General features: G+C 39.6%; 1 protein-coding gene across 2 annotated transcripts in view; it reads right to left on the reverse strand.

Moving 5' to 3' along the window:
- Positions 1–889: 889 nt before the first annotated feature.
- Positions 890–20,123, reverse strand: part of LOC124072617 (ras-related protein Rab-26-like) — a 56,059-nt gene continuing 36,825 nt past the window's right edge. For both annotated transcript variants that reach the window (XM_046414131.1, XM_046414133.1), the window contains exons 5-9: positions 20,053–20,105; positions 5,557–5,622; positions 4,375–4,431; positions 3,462–3,538; positions 890–2,524 (exon numbers count right to left, since the gene is read on the reverse strand). In XM_046414131.1, coding sequence (XP_046270087.1) covers positions 2,425–2,524; positions 3,462–3,538; positions 4,375–4,431; positions 5,557–5,622; positions 20,053–20,105 — 353 coding nt within the window. In that variant the 3' untranslated portion in view covers positions 890–2,424. The remainder of the gene's footprint in view (positions 2,525–3,461; positions 3,539–4,374; positions 4,432–5,556; positions 5,623–20,052; positions 20,106–20,123) is intronic.

The following is a 20,123-nucleotide window of genomic DNA, read 5'->3' on the forward strand; positions in this document are numbered from 1 at the left end:
GTCGGAATCACAACTGTGCTGCTCAGATATCAAAATATGTTGTTTTCACTGTTGTCAGTATGTAGTATTATAAATATATAGAAACTTAAATTGAGCAGCTCTTTAATACAGCTGAATTAACCCTGCATTTCAAGTCAGTATACAAACTGTGCCCTTCTGGGCAGTTATGTGCGCACTAAAACAAACACTGGACTGTTATAGTAAGAATGCTAATCCATGCATGATCTGCAGATACATTTATATCCACAAATGAGCACATATTTAATTCTCAGTATATTTATTTTTTAACTAATTTGCTGTATGCAGCTTGTTATGTTATGGTGCCAAGCACAACAGATATAATAAGCTAGTTTTGCTTTTTTTGTACACACTCAAACAGCTCAGAGTAAACTTTCTTGTGTGATGTTTATTATCCTGTTTATGAAATGGTCTGCATTTCTTTATCTCATTTTTTGCAAAACTGTATCCATATTTAATATTTTGACATGGTATAATTATTTACCCAGCAGAGGGAGACAAAGGAAAGGTTTTCAACCATACAACACCAAACCTGCCAAACCCACATCCACCCACACAGATGATGATGTTAACGAGCCCTCCAGGGGCTCGTTAACATCATCAGTCGAGTGTCTGCAGGTGTGCACATTCAATTATTTCTATAAGTGTGGAAAAAGGCATGAAGATGTTTCTGAGCGGTATTACAACGAGGCCATGGTGCCTTAGTTTCAAAGGGCTGAGTCTGCATCTGCATGTTTAAACATTAAGCAGGACAGATGCACAAGCATTGTTTGGTCGTTTGTAGTTCAGGCTCTGAAATGTGGATTCGTGTAAGAGGAGAATTTGTGCATGTTTATCTCTAATATGGTCACTAATAAAAGTGTAAAAGGCCGCATTACCTTCTGGTTTTATTGTAGTTAACTTTCAGTTACAAGAAGTTGCACATTGAAAAGTAATAAAACCAAAAATTAGTACTTACTCTGAACATCAACATTGGAAAAAATGTACAGTAGATACTGTCCAGAGATATTCAGTTTCTATGACCAAGATGAAGTCTAGCAAAGCAACAGTCATATAAAAAGAGGCCTATGCTGCTTCTTTCATGAACAGGTTAAATACTGTTAACAGATTATAAGAAACATCAGTTCTTTTAAGAAAACATTGCACTATAGACCCCATTTATAGATCCATTAATGGAAACTGAACAGAAAACAGGAAACAAAGCAGCCTACTAATGTGGCACATTGGACTACAAATAAAACACTCGAAATTAAAAGCGAAATATACACATCTTTGCACTGTATGCAATATGTAGTTAACACTGTCAACATACTGTAAGCCACCCATGTTGTTATTTACCATCTAAAGTGCTCATCCCCTCCATCAAAACTTTTTTTTTTTTTTTACATGCAGAAAAAAAGTATTTACATAATTTCTGTCAAAATCCTAATGTATACAGATTGCGTACAGTATGTTTGACCATCAGTTTTTTAAATAACAAATTCAAAACAAATGAATAGATATATTAACAAGAAGAGAGACTGCATTAGAGCGCTCCAAAACTCAACATTGATCTTCTTAAAAAAAAAAAAAAACATGTTTTCTGTTCTGTGACCCACACTCTCACGTGTGTGAAGGTTTGTTCAAACTATTGTGTACTCATTTTTTTGCATCTAGCACGAATTAAAATCATTTATTATGGCTAATGATTGTGTACTTCATATCCTTGTATACACAATAGCAACATCCTTTTACCTTTATGTAGACAGAGTAACAACAATTCCCAAATATCCACAGCTGATTTCATGGAAATGCTTAGATTGAGTTTATGCTGGTGAGCTAAATTGGCTGCAGTGAGCCTGTTGAATCACTGACATGGACACAGGACGTCACCATACATCTAATATGAACATTCATCCACTCGCTGACTGTTGCTATCATGGACGTGAGAAATAAATGGCTTGAATCTTGTGTAATTATGTAATCTTGTATTTTATGCAACCCACAGCAAATCCCTTCACTATAAGATAAAACTCACAGGCTCCGTGTGTGATTCAGCGCTGGAGTTAAAATATCATGCAGCTACAGTTTAGGAAAGAAAACATCCATTAATGAGTTAATAGCCGAGATGTGCGGCGCATAACTTTTTTGCAAACTATAACCTGGGGCTACAATTCACAGCTGCAGAAGGAGATGGATGAGGAAAAAGCAGGACATACAAGATGGTGGGCACTGCAATTAGCGCAGGGCGACAGATGGAGGTTGTGCGGTGGAGAGAGTGGAGAAATGGAAGGACAAAAAGGTTTATACCTCGCTGGAGCTGACTCTTCATCTCTGATCAGACCAGATATGAACACCTACTGTGTGAATATGAGTGATACACACTTACACACACACACGCACAGATGCAGAGAATGACTAAGGCCTTTAAGACCTGCAGCAGCCAGTGCTCTTCATCTCCTTGTTTACGTACTCCTGGAGCTTAAACTTCTCACTGGGATCCTTCAGAGATCGGTGCTTCAGCTCCCTGACACAAAGAGGAGGGTGAGATGAGGTTAAACAAAAGAAACCACCCACCTTAAAAACATTTGGCATGGTTTTTCAAACTCAAAAACAAACTGATTAATGGTACCTATAAGAGGTAAGCTTTTTTTATTTTAACAAAATAAAATCTCCCTTTCTCATGCTCATCTTACAATCTTAGTTTAAGACACATGAGCAGGACTATTTGACCTTTTAGGAGTACTTTTTATGAGTATCACTGCATACAATCTTTCAATTTTCATACTTGTGATGACGCAAGATCCTTAATGAGTAGCTGACTGACGGTAATTTGTTTAATTTTATTAAAAACATGTTCTGTAAATAGCTGGCTTACTCTTGTGATCAAATCATTTGTTTGAAGCGCCCTTATGAGGCTGTTCTGTAAATAGTTTTCCAGTGAATAAAAAGTACAGCAATTTCTAATCAACCCATATCAATTGCAGGCTTAAATAAACATGTTCCAGTTGGTCCCACCCACTTCTGGTTTAAGCACTGCCCATTAGGAGTACAAATACGGATGATGGTGTACTCACTCAAGTGTGATGTGGAAACTTGAAACCTCCAGTGTCACATACACTTAGAGTTTACTGTCAAGTAGGAGACATCTTGTATACAGCAGTTAACTTATAAACAAAAAAAAGAAAATATGTGCATATTTTCTAAAGAGGGATAAAATGCAGATGTCGTAGATTAGAGCTTTTAATGTTATAACTGCAAAGAACATGTAGTTTTCATTTGTAGCTGAGTATTTTTTTATGTCTGGTGGGCAACAAGAGGAGCTAGCAAGTTCACCTTGACTTAAAATGTTTTCCTTGAATTACTTCCCAGGTCCAAAATAAACTTTTACATTCAATTCCTAATGTGTTGTCATATCACGTCCTCCCAATTTTATGCCAATGTTTAGAGAGAAGGATACTCACTTAGCCACAGCAGTGAACGCCAGCTCCACATTGAGACCTGACCTGGCACTGGTCTCCATGAAGGGAACTCCAAACTCCTGCAGAGTCAAAGCAATAAAAGTTACTGCAGAGGTTCCCTCACTAAACATTTTTCAACAGACTGGGGCTCCCCTGATGCTCCATAAAAATAATAATAAAAAAGAAAAAAAAAAAACAACAAGGCTGTTGAATACAAATGGAAGTTTACAGCAGCACTTCACAGCACAATAGTGAACTTTTAAAACTTTGGATAAATCCAACGCAGATGTGATAAATGCTTCCCCCCAGCTTTTCCTCCGCAAGGGAATTTGTCTCAGCCCACAGTGATGATAACTGATGTGCTTTTTTTTCCCTCCCAGGCTGAGCCTTAAGTTACTTAGTGGCACTTCATTGTCTCTACTTCTGGAGAATCACTTTGGCTGTTTCCGGCTTGTTGTGTGTGTCATGCTGTGAAGCAGCAGTCAGGGAGATTGATAAAGCGAAGGTTTGCTGCCGGTTTTAGTGCTTAGTGGTTGCATTTGTGGCTGCATTGGGGTTCATCATTGAAACACATAACTTTTATAGATGATGACACAGAAGGCAGAAAAATACAACGAGTATTCATTATCAAGTGTGGCCTTTCTTTTTCTTTTTTATTTCCCTCACAGAGCAGAGCAAACAGTGAAATGAGAACTACATAGTCCCACATTTCTATAATAATCTAATCTGCCCTAGAAATTCAATCGGTCATACAAACACCTGTGGAAAATTAAACCGCTGCCTTCACAGGACACGCGTGAGGCCTCGATTTCATAAGGATATAAAAGATGAGTTGAAAACTTTTATGCAAGTAAGGTGCAGCTTCTTATTGTCACATCTGTGGCATCTGGTCAGTGCAAATTGTGCCCATATTCACCTTCGCAAGCCGCTCGCCATCTTCTCTCTTCACCACCCTCTCGTGAGTGGCATCAGCCTGGCGAGAGAGGGGAAAAACGATGTCATGCGGGAGAGCAACACGCACCAACGTCAGATAAATAACCACAACATCCACCCACCCGCCACGGAGATCTTCTCGCTATTTGTCTATGGTTTACACACAAGCCTTTCCTGGTGTTCAGGTCTGATGACAGCTAATGAGTCAAAATTGGCTCTTAAGGTGCTAATTAAGGGCTGATATGGAGCGTGGGGAGACTGAAACCAGACAGAGCTCCAAGGCACAGACATCTGTTCTTTCATCACATGTGAATGACAGTTAAATAGAAAAAAAATGTGTAACAGTGATATTTTCAAATTAGCATCTTGAGATATTGTCAGATGAGTGTGCCTAAATTACAAGATTAATTGTACTTTTAGAAATCTTTTCAGTCACCAATGACTGACTGCTTAAAGTTGCTTTGGGTCCTTTATTTAAAGCAGTTGTGTTGGAACATTCACTTCGCTTAATACTGTGCATGTGTGCATTGCTACTCATGCCAATAAAACATGAGCTTTGGTTGAGACACTGAAGCAATACTTTTTTTTTTTTGCACTGAGCATAAAAGAAGCATTTAAAGCCTTTCAAGAAGTCTTTTGTTTTTTCTTGCTACTTCAACAGACTCTGCACTCAATCCCGTTGGTTCCTGCTGTAAATAAATGTCTCACAAATATATGCTTACATTTTCACAAAAAGCCAAAATAATTTCCAAAAATGACTGGACACGTTGCAGCCAGCATTACTCAAGCAACAACGCGGTTTGTGTGGCATTGCATCGAAATGTACTACAGTACCCACACATTCACTGTAATGAAGGAACATTTCACACAGTGCAGCAGGGTGGCTCACTGATGGGTTTTCAACAGCAATGGAGCTCTATGGCTCAGACTTTTCCCATAAATTCATCAACGTTTGGAAATATACAATGCAAGAATAAGTTCACTGATATTTAATATAATATAATAAGTTCAATCATTAAATGTCAACATTGATTCTGTGCTAGAAACACACGTTTTAGTTGGTACCCATGTTGTACCGAACTGAAGTCAGATACACTTCTAGGGTTTCATTTTTCTTCCACTGTGTCTCTTCCTACATTTGCAAGTATTTCCCATAATGCCTTGCCTTGTTTCCAAGTAGCATGAGCACCACATCCTGCTGGGCGTATTCGTGGATCTCAGTCAGCCACGCCTGGTAAAAATACAGGACGAGAGACAGAGAGGGAGAGAAGACAGTGCAGCTGTTAGACAAGCAAACAGACGCTATGAGAGCAAAAACCTTAAAAAGAAACAACCTGAGATAAGAGGCAAGAGGAAAGGAGGAAATGTCGTAAAAAGGCCTTCATAAAAGAAAACCTTGTCTGGGACTTGACAAGGACGAGCCCGAGCATTAAATCTAATAACATGAATAAAAAGGAGGCGGAACGTAAGAGCAGTAAGAGTGTACTGTGGCATTTAGAAAATGAATATAAGTGGGAAAAAAAGGGAGAAACTGAGGCAAGGACAAAGAGATTAAAGGGATAAAGAAGAAGAAGAAGAAGAAGAGAAGAATCAACTTTATTGGCAGTATATATATTTTTACATACACACACTGAATTCGTCTTCTGCATTTGACCCATCCTTAGTTGAACACACACATGCAACACCCGGCAAATTACATGCAGTGAAACACACACAGGAGCAGTGGGCAGCATCAGGCGCCCGGGGAGCATATTGGGGGGGTTAAGTGCCTTGCTCAAGGGCACATCAGCCGGCTAATAGAGGGGGGGAGTATTTTTCGCATTAATCACTCCACCACACCCAAATTTTTCCTGCCCGTCCAGTGGGGGAATCGAACCGGTGACCCTCCGATCACAAGCCGCTTCTCCAACCTCTAGGCCACGGCTGCCCCCAAGCAAGAAGGAGTATGTGAGAAAGAGAAATACTGAGTTACTGTAACTATTACCCCTAATCAGGTTAATTAACAGTTTGCTCCATCCTTCTTTAACTACAGTACGTACAAAGGGGGAGGGGGGGAGATAAAGCTTTGTGGGGGAACAAACTATACCTCTGATGGTATGAGCTCCAACAGCACCTGAGCCATTCACTGCTGGAGAACTTTTAATCAGCTCAGACACCTGCTAACCCCCTCCTGCTGAAATAATGTCCCTCGTCTCAGCACAAAGCTTAATTGTACCCACAGTGAATTACTCCACATTGGATTTCTGACTGGCTGGTGATCAATGCACCTTTTCTTTAGTAGTCCTTCTCCACTCTGACACCTCCTGTGTAATTAATTCCGGTGATGACTCTGTGTTTGCAGAGGGATTTTACCGAGGTGGCCTCCAGCCAAAGGTCGTATTAAATAACAGGAGATGAGATAGGCCATGTGTTGACATGTGTGTGGGTGTGGAAAACAATACGGCACACGTAAGTTGATTCTTCATCATCTTTGTCAAGACTAAAATAAGGCGTTTTAAACCAAACTAGCAAAGCCAAACTAGATGCCGCTTTATTAAGTGTGAATTATTTCAAAAAGGATTTTCATGAAGTTTTAAAGAAGCATTTATGGTCCCCAGAGGATGAATCCTACTCATTTTGGCAATCTCTTGATTTCACCTCTCTGACCACCAGCATGTCAAACTCTCCTTTTATCTAGTGAAATATCTCCACAGCTAATGTTCACATCAGTGGCTTTGAGGTAAATGCACGTTTACATTTACCCTAATGTAAATGAGACAAATGTTAGCATGTTGACATTCGCATCTGGCTCCAAGAACCTCGAAGTATCAGTAACAAGGCAGGAGACGCTTGTTCAAAGTATTTAAAGATTTAAAGGTACTTTTAAGTCTGAAATGATGAGATGATTAATAAACGAGTAATTCAGTTGATCAACTTGCAGACCTTTGATGATCATACTGTAGTGAGAAATGTATTTTCATTTTCAAAATGTTAAATGAATTGAAACATGTAAAAATGCAATATGAACTTTTTCAGGGGCCATAACTTCAATTTGTTCTCTTCTGTATTTTTTTTCCACAAAGCAATCTAGAACTAATCTGCACTAACCCTTCCCAACTTATCTCAGTCTTGAACTATAGTCCCACCTCTGGAGCCCCGAGCCTTCACCCAGTCAACTCCAACACATCCAGCAGAATGATGAACGGCCTTCTGCAGGCTCATGTGATTAGCATTGCATGGCCACGCGCAAACACACAAGTGCTTATAAATAAAATATAAGCATTTCACTCAGCTACTACCCTGTAATACTGCACACTCATGCAATAAGACACTCACTTTCACAAAGGATATTAAAATGCTTCTTGCTCATAAAGGTTATGAGTACATTTCATTCTAAAATTGCTTCCTACGTGCATTCATTTTCTGGAACAAACCGCCGAATGCGTCTCCGCTGTTGTCAGTAAACCTCAATGTAAACTGCATGTTTCCTTCAGGCAGTTGTTGGTTAATATGAACAGTGATTAAAAGAAAGAAAAAAAAATGCAATAAATCTACAGAGACAAGAAGGAAAATGTTTAAATGAAAACTTAACAGTTTTGATCTGAAGCTGCTTCACTCTTCACACTTTAAATTTAGGTGAAATAAAATGAAATTTCGTAACATTTTACAATAATAAGGACTTTATTTTAAAGTGTGATATTTTGCATCTGTAGCAACATTTTGTATCACATTAGCTTGACTGAAATTGTTTTTTTGTGTGTGTGTGCACAGACTGACTGACCAGCTACAGTTTAATATGGGAGGTATTTTACATGCACTGTTCACCTGTACTCCTGCCTTTTGTCCTTTATCCAGTCCTCTGTGTTTATCGTGTTGCCTTGAAATAAAGGCTTAATCACACTGGTAATTTGGCACGCTCTGGATTTAATGAGGTTAGAAAGGTTTGCTGATTTTTACCTTACGGTGGCCTGAAGAGTCTTTAATTAGGCAGTGAGCTCCACGCTGGGGGAGTGGAGGACTGATTTAAAGGGACATTTAAGGACACTTAGAGAAAGTCTGACTGTGCCCTCTGCTATTCTGAGATACCTGGAGAAAGACCGAGTTGGGTTGTTTGAATTTGCATCACCGGTGCTCTTCAGCATAGTGCTGAAGGGGCAAAAAGGTACTGAGGAAGATTTTGCATGTGGATAATTACCAGCTTCATGCATAATTCAACTCTCAAGGATTCCCCATCATTCACATATCACTTATAGATTCACTGCTTCTCATTGCTACTTCTCTTGGAGAGTCTTTTTCCCTGTTTGTATGAGTTAACCTGTATCAATCAAATAAACATCTTTATGAGAATGTTTGGCCGTTGTAAAAAACATTTATGCATCTGCAGGATAAAATCTGACAGCTTGCCTCTCAGTGATTCTCTCTATGTGCTGCGATTAACATTAATGAACCATAGCTTGTAAGCAGATCACTATACGATTCCAGATGATATAACTTGTCACCTATTACTAAAGTTTTCTTTTATTTTTTTATTATAGGAGAGGAATGGGCAATGACAGCAAAAAAAAAAGGAATTTGTGCAGTAAATGGGCTCTAGACATTATTGTTTGAATCAAGTGAGTGTACATACGTCTTTGGGGAAGATTTTGACCATTTACTCAAACATAACACTTGTATAATGTGTGTTTAAAATATAATGTGTGTTTTTCTTTTTTCAAGTTTTTCAAACTGCTAAAAGAAGAGCTTTGAACAATACTGGGGATTATGCCAAAACATTTTACACCTGAAACGGCTTTGTCTGCTCCGGCACACCCATCAAGTAAATGAATGGCCACTTTTCAGGGTCATTATACCTCTGACATTGAAGAACCTATTGTCCTATTGAACCTATTGAAGAACAGTGACGCCCTATTGTCAGTTTCTCATTTGTGTACTGCAAACAAGGCTTGAAACATAAGGTTCTGAGTGCTGTATTTTACAGCAATAAATATCCTTGAGGATCCGAATTGTCCTCCAAGTCACTTACTTCACATATACTCGTGGACTCAATTCACATATAGCATTTGTTGTATGCCATCTGTAGATTGTACACACTGTGATCTGGAAGATTTACAAAGTTGTCTTATGTAAGTTAATCTGAACAAAAGCCAGGCGGCTCATGCCAGCTAACACCAGCTAACATAACAGCACACAAGAGCTTCTTGTTAATACTTGAAAAAGATGAAATTAAACAAATACATGTGTACACTATAATGACAAAAGTATTGGGCCACCCAAACATTTCACCAACAGGGACTTTAAGGACATTGCATTCTACATATCTGGACAGATTTGCAGCTCTAACAGCTTCCACTCTTCTGAGAAGACTTTGCACAAGGTTTTGGGGTGTTTCTTTGCCCATTCATGCAGGAGAGCATTTGTGAGGTCTGTCACTGATGTTGGACAAAAAGGCCTTCCTTGCAATCTCTGTTCTAGTTCATCCCAGAGGTGTTGGATTGGGTGGTGTGTGTGGACCAGTCAAGTTCTTCAACACCAGGCTCATCCAACCATGTCTTTATGGGCCTTGCTTTGTGCACTGGATTACAGTCATGCTGGAAAAGGGCCTTCCCTAAACTGTTGCCACAAACTTGGAAGCATAGCATTGTCCAAAATGTCTTCACTAGAAATAAGGGGTCGAGCCCAACCCCTGAAAAACAGCCCAATCCCAATACTTTTGTCCATATATTTAGAACAAAATGGCTTCCTGCAACTACATACCAGACTTCAAATAAGTCTAATATCCCTAGTGGCTATGGCCGAAAGAAGTGAGTTCATCTTTTATTCAAGAGTAATACCTCTGGCCAAATGCTCAAGGAGACAAATGTCAATGACAGTGTGGCATGGTGCAGCACTACGTCTCTTTCCTGCTTGTCCTGGCAACGCCAAGTCCCCAAATAGCGTGGCAAATCAAATGCAGCTGAAGGTTGTTTTGTTTGTAGAGTTCTGATGAATTAAAATGTCAGTCTGAAAGTTTGTACAAAACTTCAAATTAAACCTTTCAGTGGATATAAGTTGCTATTTGCTCTAATATAGTAAATAAAGCTACTGTAATATACCAAAGGCAAACACACACAGCTTGCTCAACTGTAGAAGTAAGAGCCGCTAACAGAGCAGAGCGGCAGAGACACTGATGTGGCAGAGAAGGTGCCAAAAGGCAGCAAGATGGAGAGACAGACAGTGACAGCGAAAAACAAGACAAAGACCAAAGGATCTGTATCAGAGAGAAAGAAAGATAAAAGCCAGGCAGACAGCTGCTGGCGGCTGCATCGTGACATCGGTGAGACGAGTCGTGGCTGGCAGAGGTATGTGAGGGTACTTCTGATGTTGCCTTGTACCTCTTCCCCTTTTGTTGTCACTGAGATGAAAAAGCAGAACCGCGTCCTAATCCAGGGTACTAGACGAGTCAGGGCAGCTCATGGTGTGGGAATGCATTTATTATTATTATTCTTATTTCAAGTCACAGTTTTGTTTAAAACTGTATAAAAGTGTGGAAGTAACAAACTGCTGTCAAGTCTGTCCAGATTTGGAGTTTACATACATTAAATAGTTCCTGATTTATTATGAAAATGTTCCAAATTCAAGTTATTTTGAAAAGGGAATAGTTTTGCATGTTAAAAAGTTTTATGTTTCTCGAAGATGCTAAACAAAGGTTTTCATATCAGCACTAGCTTTGATGATGCCCATGCCGTCATTTTAGTATCAGCACACCTTGTTGTACGTTATCACTTACTTATATGAATATGAATGAATGAAATTCAGTGGAAACACTGTGTTTGTTGCCATATTTCCTTTCAAACAATAAAAAAAGAAGAAAATCTGAATGATTTCCCCAATGTGTTCTAAAAAAAAAAAAAGATGCATTCCTTATAGTGTACAGAATCTCTTTTGATCCTATAAAAAGGACATACTTTGCTGAGTACAATAATGAATGTGACTATAATTCCTTAGGGGCCTCAGAAAGAATGTCTTTCCATGTGACCAAAGTCTGCTGCTTGCCGAGCTTTGATCAGAGTATTACGCCAACAGACGGAGTGGAGAAGTCTCCTTCCGACAACAGACAGAGTCAGACTGAGTCAACCCAGAGGAGCATGGGAGGAAAGTAGGACTTCTCCCCTGAGAGGAGGTTCAAGCTCCACGAGGCAGCTGAGCTAAACGGAGTGACACCGTGTCACACTCTGACACACGAGGAAGACACGGAGAAATCATGTCACGCTCTGGGCTGTTTAGTGCTGAAATCAATAAGCTATATTTAACTTACTCTAAAGCTGCCTATATAATGTTACAATGTGCTTGCTGACATTTCTTGGAAAGTTGACGTTTTCAAACACAATATCTCTAAGAAAAGACACATCAGTAATCAAGTCCCTTCTGTGTTATAAAACATCACATCATTAAAAAGAAAAAAAAAAACCCAACAGCCTTGTAAGTTGATTTCTGCGGCCTGACAGAGAAGAGAAAGCCTTTTATGTTTATAAAAGAGCAGCTGACGCGTCGTCATGGATGACTGACATGTTTTGAAAAGTCACTTTTTGTGCTATAGAGGCAGAATATAAGCGCTGACCCGAAACCTTTACGCCTCTTCCAGTGATAAGTTCACATTGTTTCAACCTGTCAAAAGTTTGCTCCAGATAAAAGCACATCATCAGAGTAACTGCCAACTGTTGCTCACTATACCCTTTGCTGTAGTCATCTTTGGCTCGAGCAAGCAGCTGCCCTGCTAGCTCAGCAGCAGCCTCCCAGTGAATGCTTCTGAATTATTTCTTCACATTCTGTTGTTAAAGTTAGTTCATTTATTGAATCTTTTGAACAAAGATTCAGGCCATATCTTACACCTTTATGTATTTCAGCTGTTTTCCTCCACTTTACTTAAACCAAGCTGAGATGGCTTCTGAAGAAAAAGAATAAACAGAATTTAAAAAAAAAGTCTTATCAAGGAGATTTCAACTGAATGAAATGATTACTTTGCTCAAAGGAAAGTTGTCCTTCCTTTATTTGAATCTCCTTCACAGATATTATTCTTATTCAGCTTGGCCCTCTGAGCAAATAGCATAAAGAAACACCATGTTGCCAAAAGAAGAAAAAAATATCAGCTCAGGATGAAACAAGGTCAACTCACAGCATGTGGAGAAAAACCAAGCCAAAAGAAAATATTGCAACCTATGCTTGGGTTCCCTCAAGATGCTCTGAAACTACGATGAAGCATATGCGAACATATGTGACCCCTTCATTCAAACTAAAAGGTTAGCAAACCAGCTGAACACAAGTTATTTCCATATACAAGCATGACAAAATATTATAAAAGACCTACTTTGTGCAAGCGAGACGCTGAGTTTAACTCCCTAAGAAATCTACACTTTGTTTTTATAAAACAGTGTGCACCTGTGGAGAGGAGCTGTCCGACTAACGGACAGAAAAACGTTGCGACTCCATAGTCTCAGGCTAAAAACAGATAAGGTGGGTCCTAGAGAAATATCGGTTTTGGCGATGCCGTTTGTAGCCAAGCGCCTCTGTGTGATCGACATTTAACGTGAGGACTTTCCATAGTTTTAAGTTTCATTAGCAGTTTCATTAACATACTGCTCATGTGTAGCTCATGAATTAGTTTTTTCTGATGGTGGTACATTCATATGTATATTACAATCTTGTGTAATATTTATTTATAGGTATTTTTCATTGTAACAATATTTTCTTTTTCCTCTTCGTATTTTTTTTAAAAGACTGATGTAAGCATCTTTCCATACTAGTAGATTTTATGCACTGCACAGCTTCTTCGCTTTACTGATGAGCTGTCTGGGAAGCCTACTCTTCTCTCTGCGTCTTGAAATGAAACTTAGCTTAGCAGAAGATTTTTATGATTTAGCAACCCTTAACCTAATTTGTTACATCTCCCATGTGTCAAAATAAGTGGAAAAAAGCGTAGGTGTTTCCTTAGTGGCAAGTGAGAAAGTCAAGAGTGCAGCCAGTTCCTGCCTCTGCACGCCAGGATGTCAGCCTTATAAATGATTTCTATTTCTCAGAATTATGAATATAAAAGAGGAAATCAATATTTTAAGGTTTTCAATATGTTATGAAGGGATAGAATGGAGTGGGCAAAATGTCAAGTGCCAATAAAATGGAGATTCAGTGTGAGCAGGCTCAAAGGGCTCAGTGCTGCAGAGACAAAGAACAGAAGTCATTAACCTGCAAATGTGCCACTTTGCCACATTTTCATTATAATAAATTGATCGACGCACTGTCTAACCCTCATGGCAGGCATGTAGATTCAAAAGCTCCCATTGTTAGTTGTGTGTCAGTTTCTGACACTGTGTGCGCATACGCATTCCTCATTATCATGATATCCTCCGTGACATCTGTGACAATTGTTTCCAGAGACATGTACTGTGTGTCAGAGGGAGGTGTGGGGCTCAATGCCATCCTGTCAGTCAAACTGATATCTTGTCAGTCCGTGTATACACAGTTCATCTCTTTAAAAGCGGCTTTTCTGGTTTAAAGAAGTTTCTATTTCTGGAAAAAAAAAATCATTGCCTCTTGGCAATACAGATAGATATTTTAAATCCTACATTTAGGATGATGGTCCTTGACAAAACAAAGAAACAATGTGTGTGGAAAAGCTCAGAAAACACCCAAAGCCAAACACAGTTTACTGACTTTGATACAGTCACACTGTGTGGGAGAAGGCTGAGATACCTGTACTGTACTACCTGATATAAACCCAACAACATCTTAGATCCAGTGTTTTTTAATGTCTTGCCACGCTGCAGGCTTATTAGCACCACAGACACCAAATGGATTCTGGTTCAGCAAGCTGTGTTGTGCAAGCACATTATGTAGACAGCAGGCACCAAGCTTTCACAGCACTCTAACAGGGATGTACTTTATGGGAAACCATGTGCAGGTATTTACTCACTTGTAAGGTAGCCATTAATTTCCATTTACTGCATATTCTCTTATGTTTTTTTTTTAAGAACTGAATGAGATTCAGTCAAAAATGAGACAGAAAATCGCCAACTCCCTTTGTCCTTGGTGAAAAATTTTATTAAAGATAAAAATTACCTTAATATATTTTTAATGTTGCTGTCTTTTTCTTTCTCTTCTACTAGCTTTCTGGTAGCTTATAGGTGATGATGTGTCAGTGCTCATTACAACTTATTTACACATCTAGCATTTGCAGCCGTATTTATGATGCATCTAAATCCAGTATTATTTCTCTTTCAGCTCTGTTTTTGGTCTCTACCAACTCCTGTGGGAAATGTCTTGCTCTTTAGCTGCTAAATGTTCACCATTTTGGACGCTTGAAAAAACACAACAGCAATATTCTGTTCTACAAACAAAGTCATAATTACTGCACATGTGGGGCTTAACACACAGACCTTGCTGTGTTAACAGTTTTGGGTTATTCGCCAAAATTAAATGGGACAAAATGAATATATTCACGTTATCATGAGCTCATGTAGAAGCCACCTACTCTTTTTTAGAGGCCACTTACTTTTCTGCTCGCACATATAATTGAAATCCATTTTCACACTCTTTCTATTTCAAACAAAAGATATAAGGTCCTTCTGTCTGGATGATAAAAGGATTGCAGGACTGTGATAAAAAGGCAGAGTAACCACAGCAAAAATAATGACGCCTCTGCATTTTTTCAAGCCAGTTAGAGATAAAACACTCCAAGAGTCAAAATAAATAGCAAGTGACAGAAAAATAGAAAGTTTCTGTATATGTGCTGCATATATTGCGAGAGTGTCTCTGTGAAAGATTAACAACATTTGTCTTTGAGCAATAGTTTATCTTGGGAACAAAGAGAAAAGAATTGTCTCAGTGCACAAAAGTACAAATGGGAGATGGGAGGAAGCAGTAATATCTGCAAATTGAGGGAAACAAAAAGGTTTACAGAGCGGCGTTTGAGACAGATCACAAATTTTCCCTGAAACCGTAGTGTCAATAGCTGCTGTGACTAACGGGAAAAATGATACAGAAGCAGACAAACAATGTAGACGATCACTGCATGACTCATTTTGTGCAAAAGGTGCAGGACCCTTGGCTCTCAGACATCTGATAAATATGTATCATATTAGAAAAGTTTTCTGGAAAAATCTAAAAGGGACCCTGAGTTAAGGGGAAACTTCTCCAAAAACTTGTGTTTCATACCGCATTCAAAATTGCAAAGACTTCACTCCTCTCTCTTTTCTTGAATCACAAGACCGACACCCCAAAACATCAGGACAACTTTTTATGCAGCAAATTTATTTAGGTGGACTATCCATCCAAAACGCGGTACCCAAGGCTATTCCAAAACAACATTTCTATCTTCAAGCTGGCTTTATAAATGGATTCCAAACTAACTAAACCATAAACATTCCTCCTGTTCATATGCCATTAATACCATCAGTTCATTAAAATATTTTCAGTTAATGGATATTGGGAGAGATGTAATGACAATGTAGACTTGCAGCTGAAAAAGCTGAAGGGTTGGCTGAGCACTGTCTTTGGTCTTTCTAAATAGTTTATGCTGCTTTTTGATGCTGAAAAAAAGAGAAGAAAAAAGAGACAGTCCGCAAATCACATTTTCGTTCTGAGAGCGTCTGAATGGCTTTGACCTTTGAAAACCTTATAGAGCTTGAGCTAGAAAAGAGCTTCGTTCTGCAGAGTGTCAACAAACTCGAAAGAAATATAAAGGGGACTTCTCTGGTGAATGGGACGAAAACATTGTTATGTAAGAAAAAGCAGTGATGTGATGGTCAAGCTTTTTGTAAACTCTCCATTACAAAAAGGAGCGACTGCCAATCTATTAAGAAATTATCCTTGTTTTTACTCCATATGGGAAATTCAATTGCACCAATGACAACAAAAAGCAGGCGGCTCACAGGACATCTTCATTCATCACGCTGTGTTTGTGTGCACATGAGCATCCCATCTGTTCTGTCGCTTTGCAGCTCGACATCAAAGTAAATGGAAATGTCCGGAGAAAGCAGTTGAACATTGGTGGATCATTTCCCCTCTGACGCTCAGCTGGCTGCATTATACGCGACTACAGTCAAGGACAGGCAATAATCTACTGAAGCAACTGAGCTGACGTACTAATCATGTTCCATGCAGGAGACCAAATCACAGGTGATGTGAGAGCGATGAGGTAATGAATGAAGATTACGGCATGTCGTGCCCTCACTAACTTCTACAGAACCTGCTGGTGCAGAATAATCCAAGGTGTGCTTTTCATACAACACTATGAGACGAACCACTGAAATGCCAGAGTCTCCACAGATGATAAACGAATGGTATTTAAATTCATATCACTGCATTATTTACTGACAGCTTCTCTCATCACCATCTGGTGCAGTGGTGCCATGACATTTAACTAACAGCTATGTGGTAGGCAGGTGGCCATTTCATTTGAAGCCAGACCATGCCCCGGGGACCGACAGAGAGAGATGAATGAAGGCACACACATGAAGGTTTCATCTCTCTAGCGTTGCTTTTATTGCACTTCTACAACAGAGACTTGAACGCATGTCAAACATTAGAGCATCAGCATGTAAGAGTAAGTGCATCTACACTGATCAATTCTAACACTATGAGAACATTCCAGGGATTTTATCCGCTTGCATGCAATCTAATGGCAAAATATGTTCTTTGTGACTGCCTTTAAAAATGACTCACATGACCCTTTTCTGACCGGACGCCTCTATGGTCAAGACACGTTTGTCACTGCCTTCCTTCATTAGGTTCAAGCATGACATCTACTACTTAGTTAAGACTACACTGACACGGTAAACAGTTAACACACAGTGGTGCACTGTCTTCCCTTCAAGGCTTTGCAGCGATATAGTAATGTCACACTACTTCTACCTCTCTTTCTGACAGAACACCATTCACATGACAAACAAAAAGGTCCTTGTCAGGTAAACCTAAACTGCTTTGCTGTTCCAGTAAACGACAAATGCAGAAGTTTTTCTCACAAGAACAACTGCAGCTTAATCCAAGATCCTAAAGGTGACGGTCAGTCTCTCTGATCATCGGAGCAGTCTGACGCCCTTTCTAAACTGTGCAATTCAGCTGCTGCAGGCCAACGGGCAGACAGAGCGCACTGAATGATTCTGGTTTGACAATAGTTTTGATTCCCTTTAATGGCAAACAATCCTAGCTTCGAACGATAGCACTACAGGAGCCAGGCTGCTTTTTAACAGAGTAACCCAGACAAATGATTTGCAGCAGAGGCCTAAATGGACTCTTATAGTCTCCCTGAAGCACTGCTTCTGACAAGAAGGCATTCATCACATTACTAAATGGCTTGTGTATTTCTACCACAACTGCTTACACCAACAAATACTTGCCACTGTGTATTACATAAGCAAAAGACTGATTCATGGCACTGACTTCAGCGGACTACATGAAAACACCCGAGCTGCTTGCTGTCTCTGGTGTAAGCTGGAGCTTGAAATGCAGGTGCATCATCAAGAAATAAAATCTGTAGATCTATAGAAATGGAATATTTAGCTTCAAACCACTTAGAACACAATTATACTATCCAAATAAATGCAGCTGATAATTGAGATGAAGCATGTCAGAGTATAAAAATGAATGGTACTGACTGAATCTCTCTTGCCTTAAGTGTTAAGTATCTCTCCTTCAGATGATGGACAGCTCATATATGAGGTTAATGCTTCGCTTGCCTAACCGTCTCCCACAGTCGCTGGGGAGACAATAAGACACCGCAGAGAGAAGCGGCGGGTCTGAGAGCGAAAGTGGAGAGAATGATTTGCCCCTCTCATTTCTCCCCCTCCCTCCAGAGTGGCATTCATCACCATTAGTATTCATTAACATGAGTTAGTGCTTGTTAGGCTGCAGTGTGCCAGCAGGCATCTGTAGTTTGCCGCCAGCATAACTCCTGCTGTAATAGACATTGACTGAATGTGAGTGGTGGAGGGATGTGAAGATAACAGAGGAAGGAGTGAAGGCTATGCAAGGCAAGGAAGGAAGGAAGGAAGGACGGACGTATCAACGTGTGTCTCCTAAGATCAACCCAAATTTATCTCTGGGACTAGAGCACTGTTTCAAACAGTAAATGAATTAGTCTTTGTAGTGAAGTGAAGTGAAAAAAATCAGCAAACAATTAAGGTATGAATGGAGAGTGGTTCAGTAGTTTGGGGTTTAGGTGTATTAGGGCATGTACAGGAAGAGAGAGAAAACAAAATTAATTAATAACACTGACAATTGTCTCCTTATGTCCTGCACTTTGGCTGTAGTTTCCATCCAGACAGAAAAAAACAAAATGAGTGGAAATGCTGAAAGACATATTCCAAAAAATGTATAGGCAAGTTGAAAAAGCCATTGCATTAATAGCAAAATGTGACAGATGGGAACAATTTTAGCTCAGACACCAAAAATGGTGTTAGACAAAACAGCATCGGATCTGTGTGGATCCATGCAAGCAACATGTCAAAAAGGCCTACTGGAGGTCAGAGGTGAGCAGATGACCCTTACTAACTCATCTACTAAGTCATGATTTGATTTGCAACCTGCTGTGATCTGCAATACAGACAGAACTCAACGATACCAAAAAATTTCACTGCACATTGTACAGTGTATGATTGTGTATGTGACAAATAAACCTATCTTGTATCTTGATATTTTCGCAAACAAAGCCATACGCACACAAGCTTCTACACAAGCATCTTTCATGTTAACTTTGAGTGCATGAAGCTGTGCATCTGTCTGATTATGGAACTAATGCAATCCTTTGTAATGAATGGTTTCCTTTGCATGAGTGTTCAGGTGGTTCTTATCAGTTTCATCCCTCATCAGCTAATCTGTTTTCAGTGTCCTCGCTGCCAGAGTGCCCACAGCCACAACATTTAACAGCAGGCGCCACCTTGGCTCAGCGGCCAGCAGTGAGTGAAACCCACTAGGGCCGACAGGGACCTTCCTGTGTTAAGTCTGCATGTTCTCCTCATTAAGCTTTCCTCCCACACGCCAAAGACACGCATCTTATTACCCTTTGACCAAGACACTTGCGTCGGTCTCTACCCACTGATCCATGATGGGGCAAGCAGAGCAGATAAATGATTTCTGACGGGACTAATAAAATACAACTTAACCCAGCTAAATCGCTTAATAGAAGTGATTGATTTTCACTTTCATAAACTTGGAGGAAAGGTGCTATGGGAAACAGATGAGTAGAAGACAAAGAGCTTCAGAGAGGGCAGATATAACCGTCTGTTTACCATCTAGGATTCCTAACACGGTCTTCATGCTAAAACTGAATACTGAAAAATTTATTGTGGTAGATGATGCAGGCTCTGACTACCAATATTTGATTCTAAGAAGGAAAGCAGCCACGCAAAGTCTCATCCAACAATATATTCATTCCTCTTTGCAATTATTAGAGTCCAGTAGAAAGAGAAAAAAAGATAAAGAAAGAGACTGGAGTCCCGCTGGTCCAACTTTTGACTACAAGTGGACAGTGCCATCGCTCACTAAACCATTCAATCTGCTTCATTCCTCATGTTCCTGTTTGTTCTGCTGTTTTTCATCCACACTTTTTTCTTTGATCGTCACCTCTGATCATTCTCTGCTTGTTCAAGCATCTGTCACATGGACTGACTTCAATCATACAACTAGAACAAAAGGCAAGAAAAGGTAACCTTACCTGTATGTTGTCAAAGGACGTTTTGTTGGTCACGTCATACAGCAAAAGCAAAGCTAAAAGGAAAGGAGAAA

Source organism: Scatophagus argus, chromosome 16 (assembly GCF_020382885.2).
Source record: "Scatophagus argus isolate fScaArg1 chromosome 16, fScaArg1.pri, whole genome shotgun sequence".
NCBI lineage: Eukaryota > Metazoa > Chordata > Actinopteri > Scatophagidae > Scatophagus > Scatophagus argus.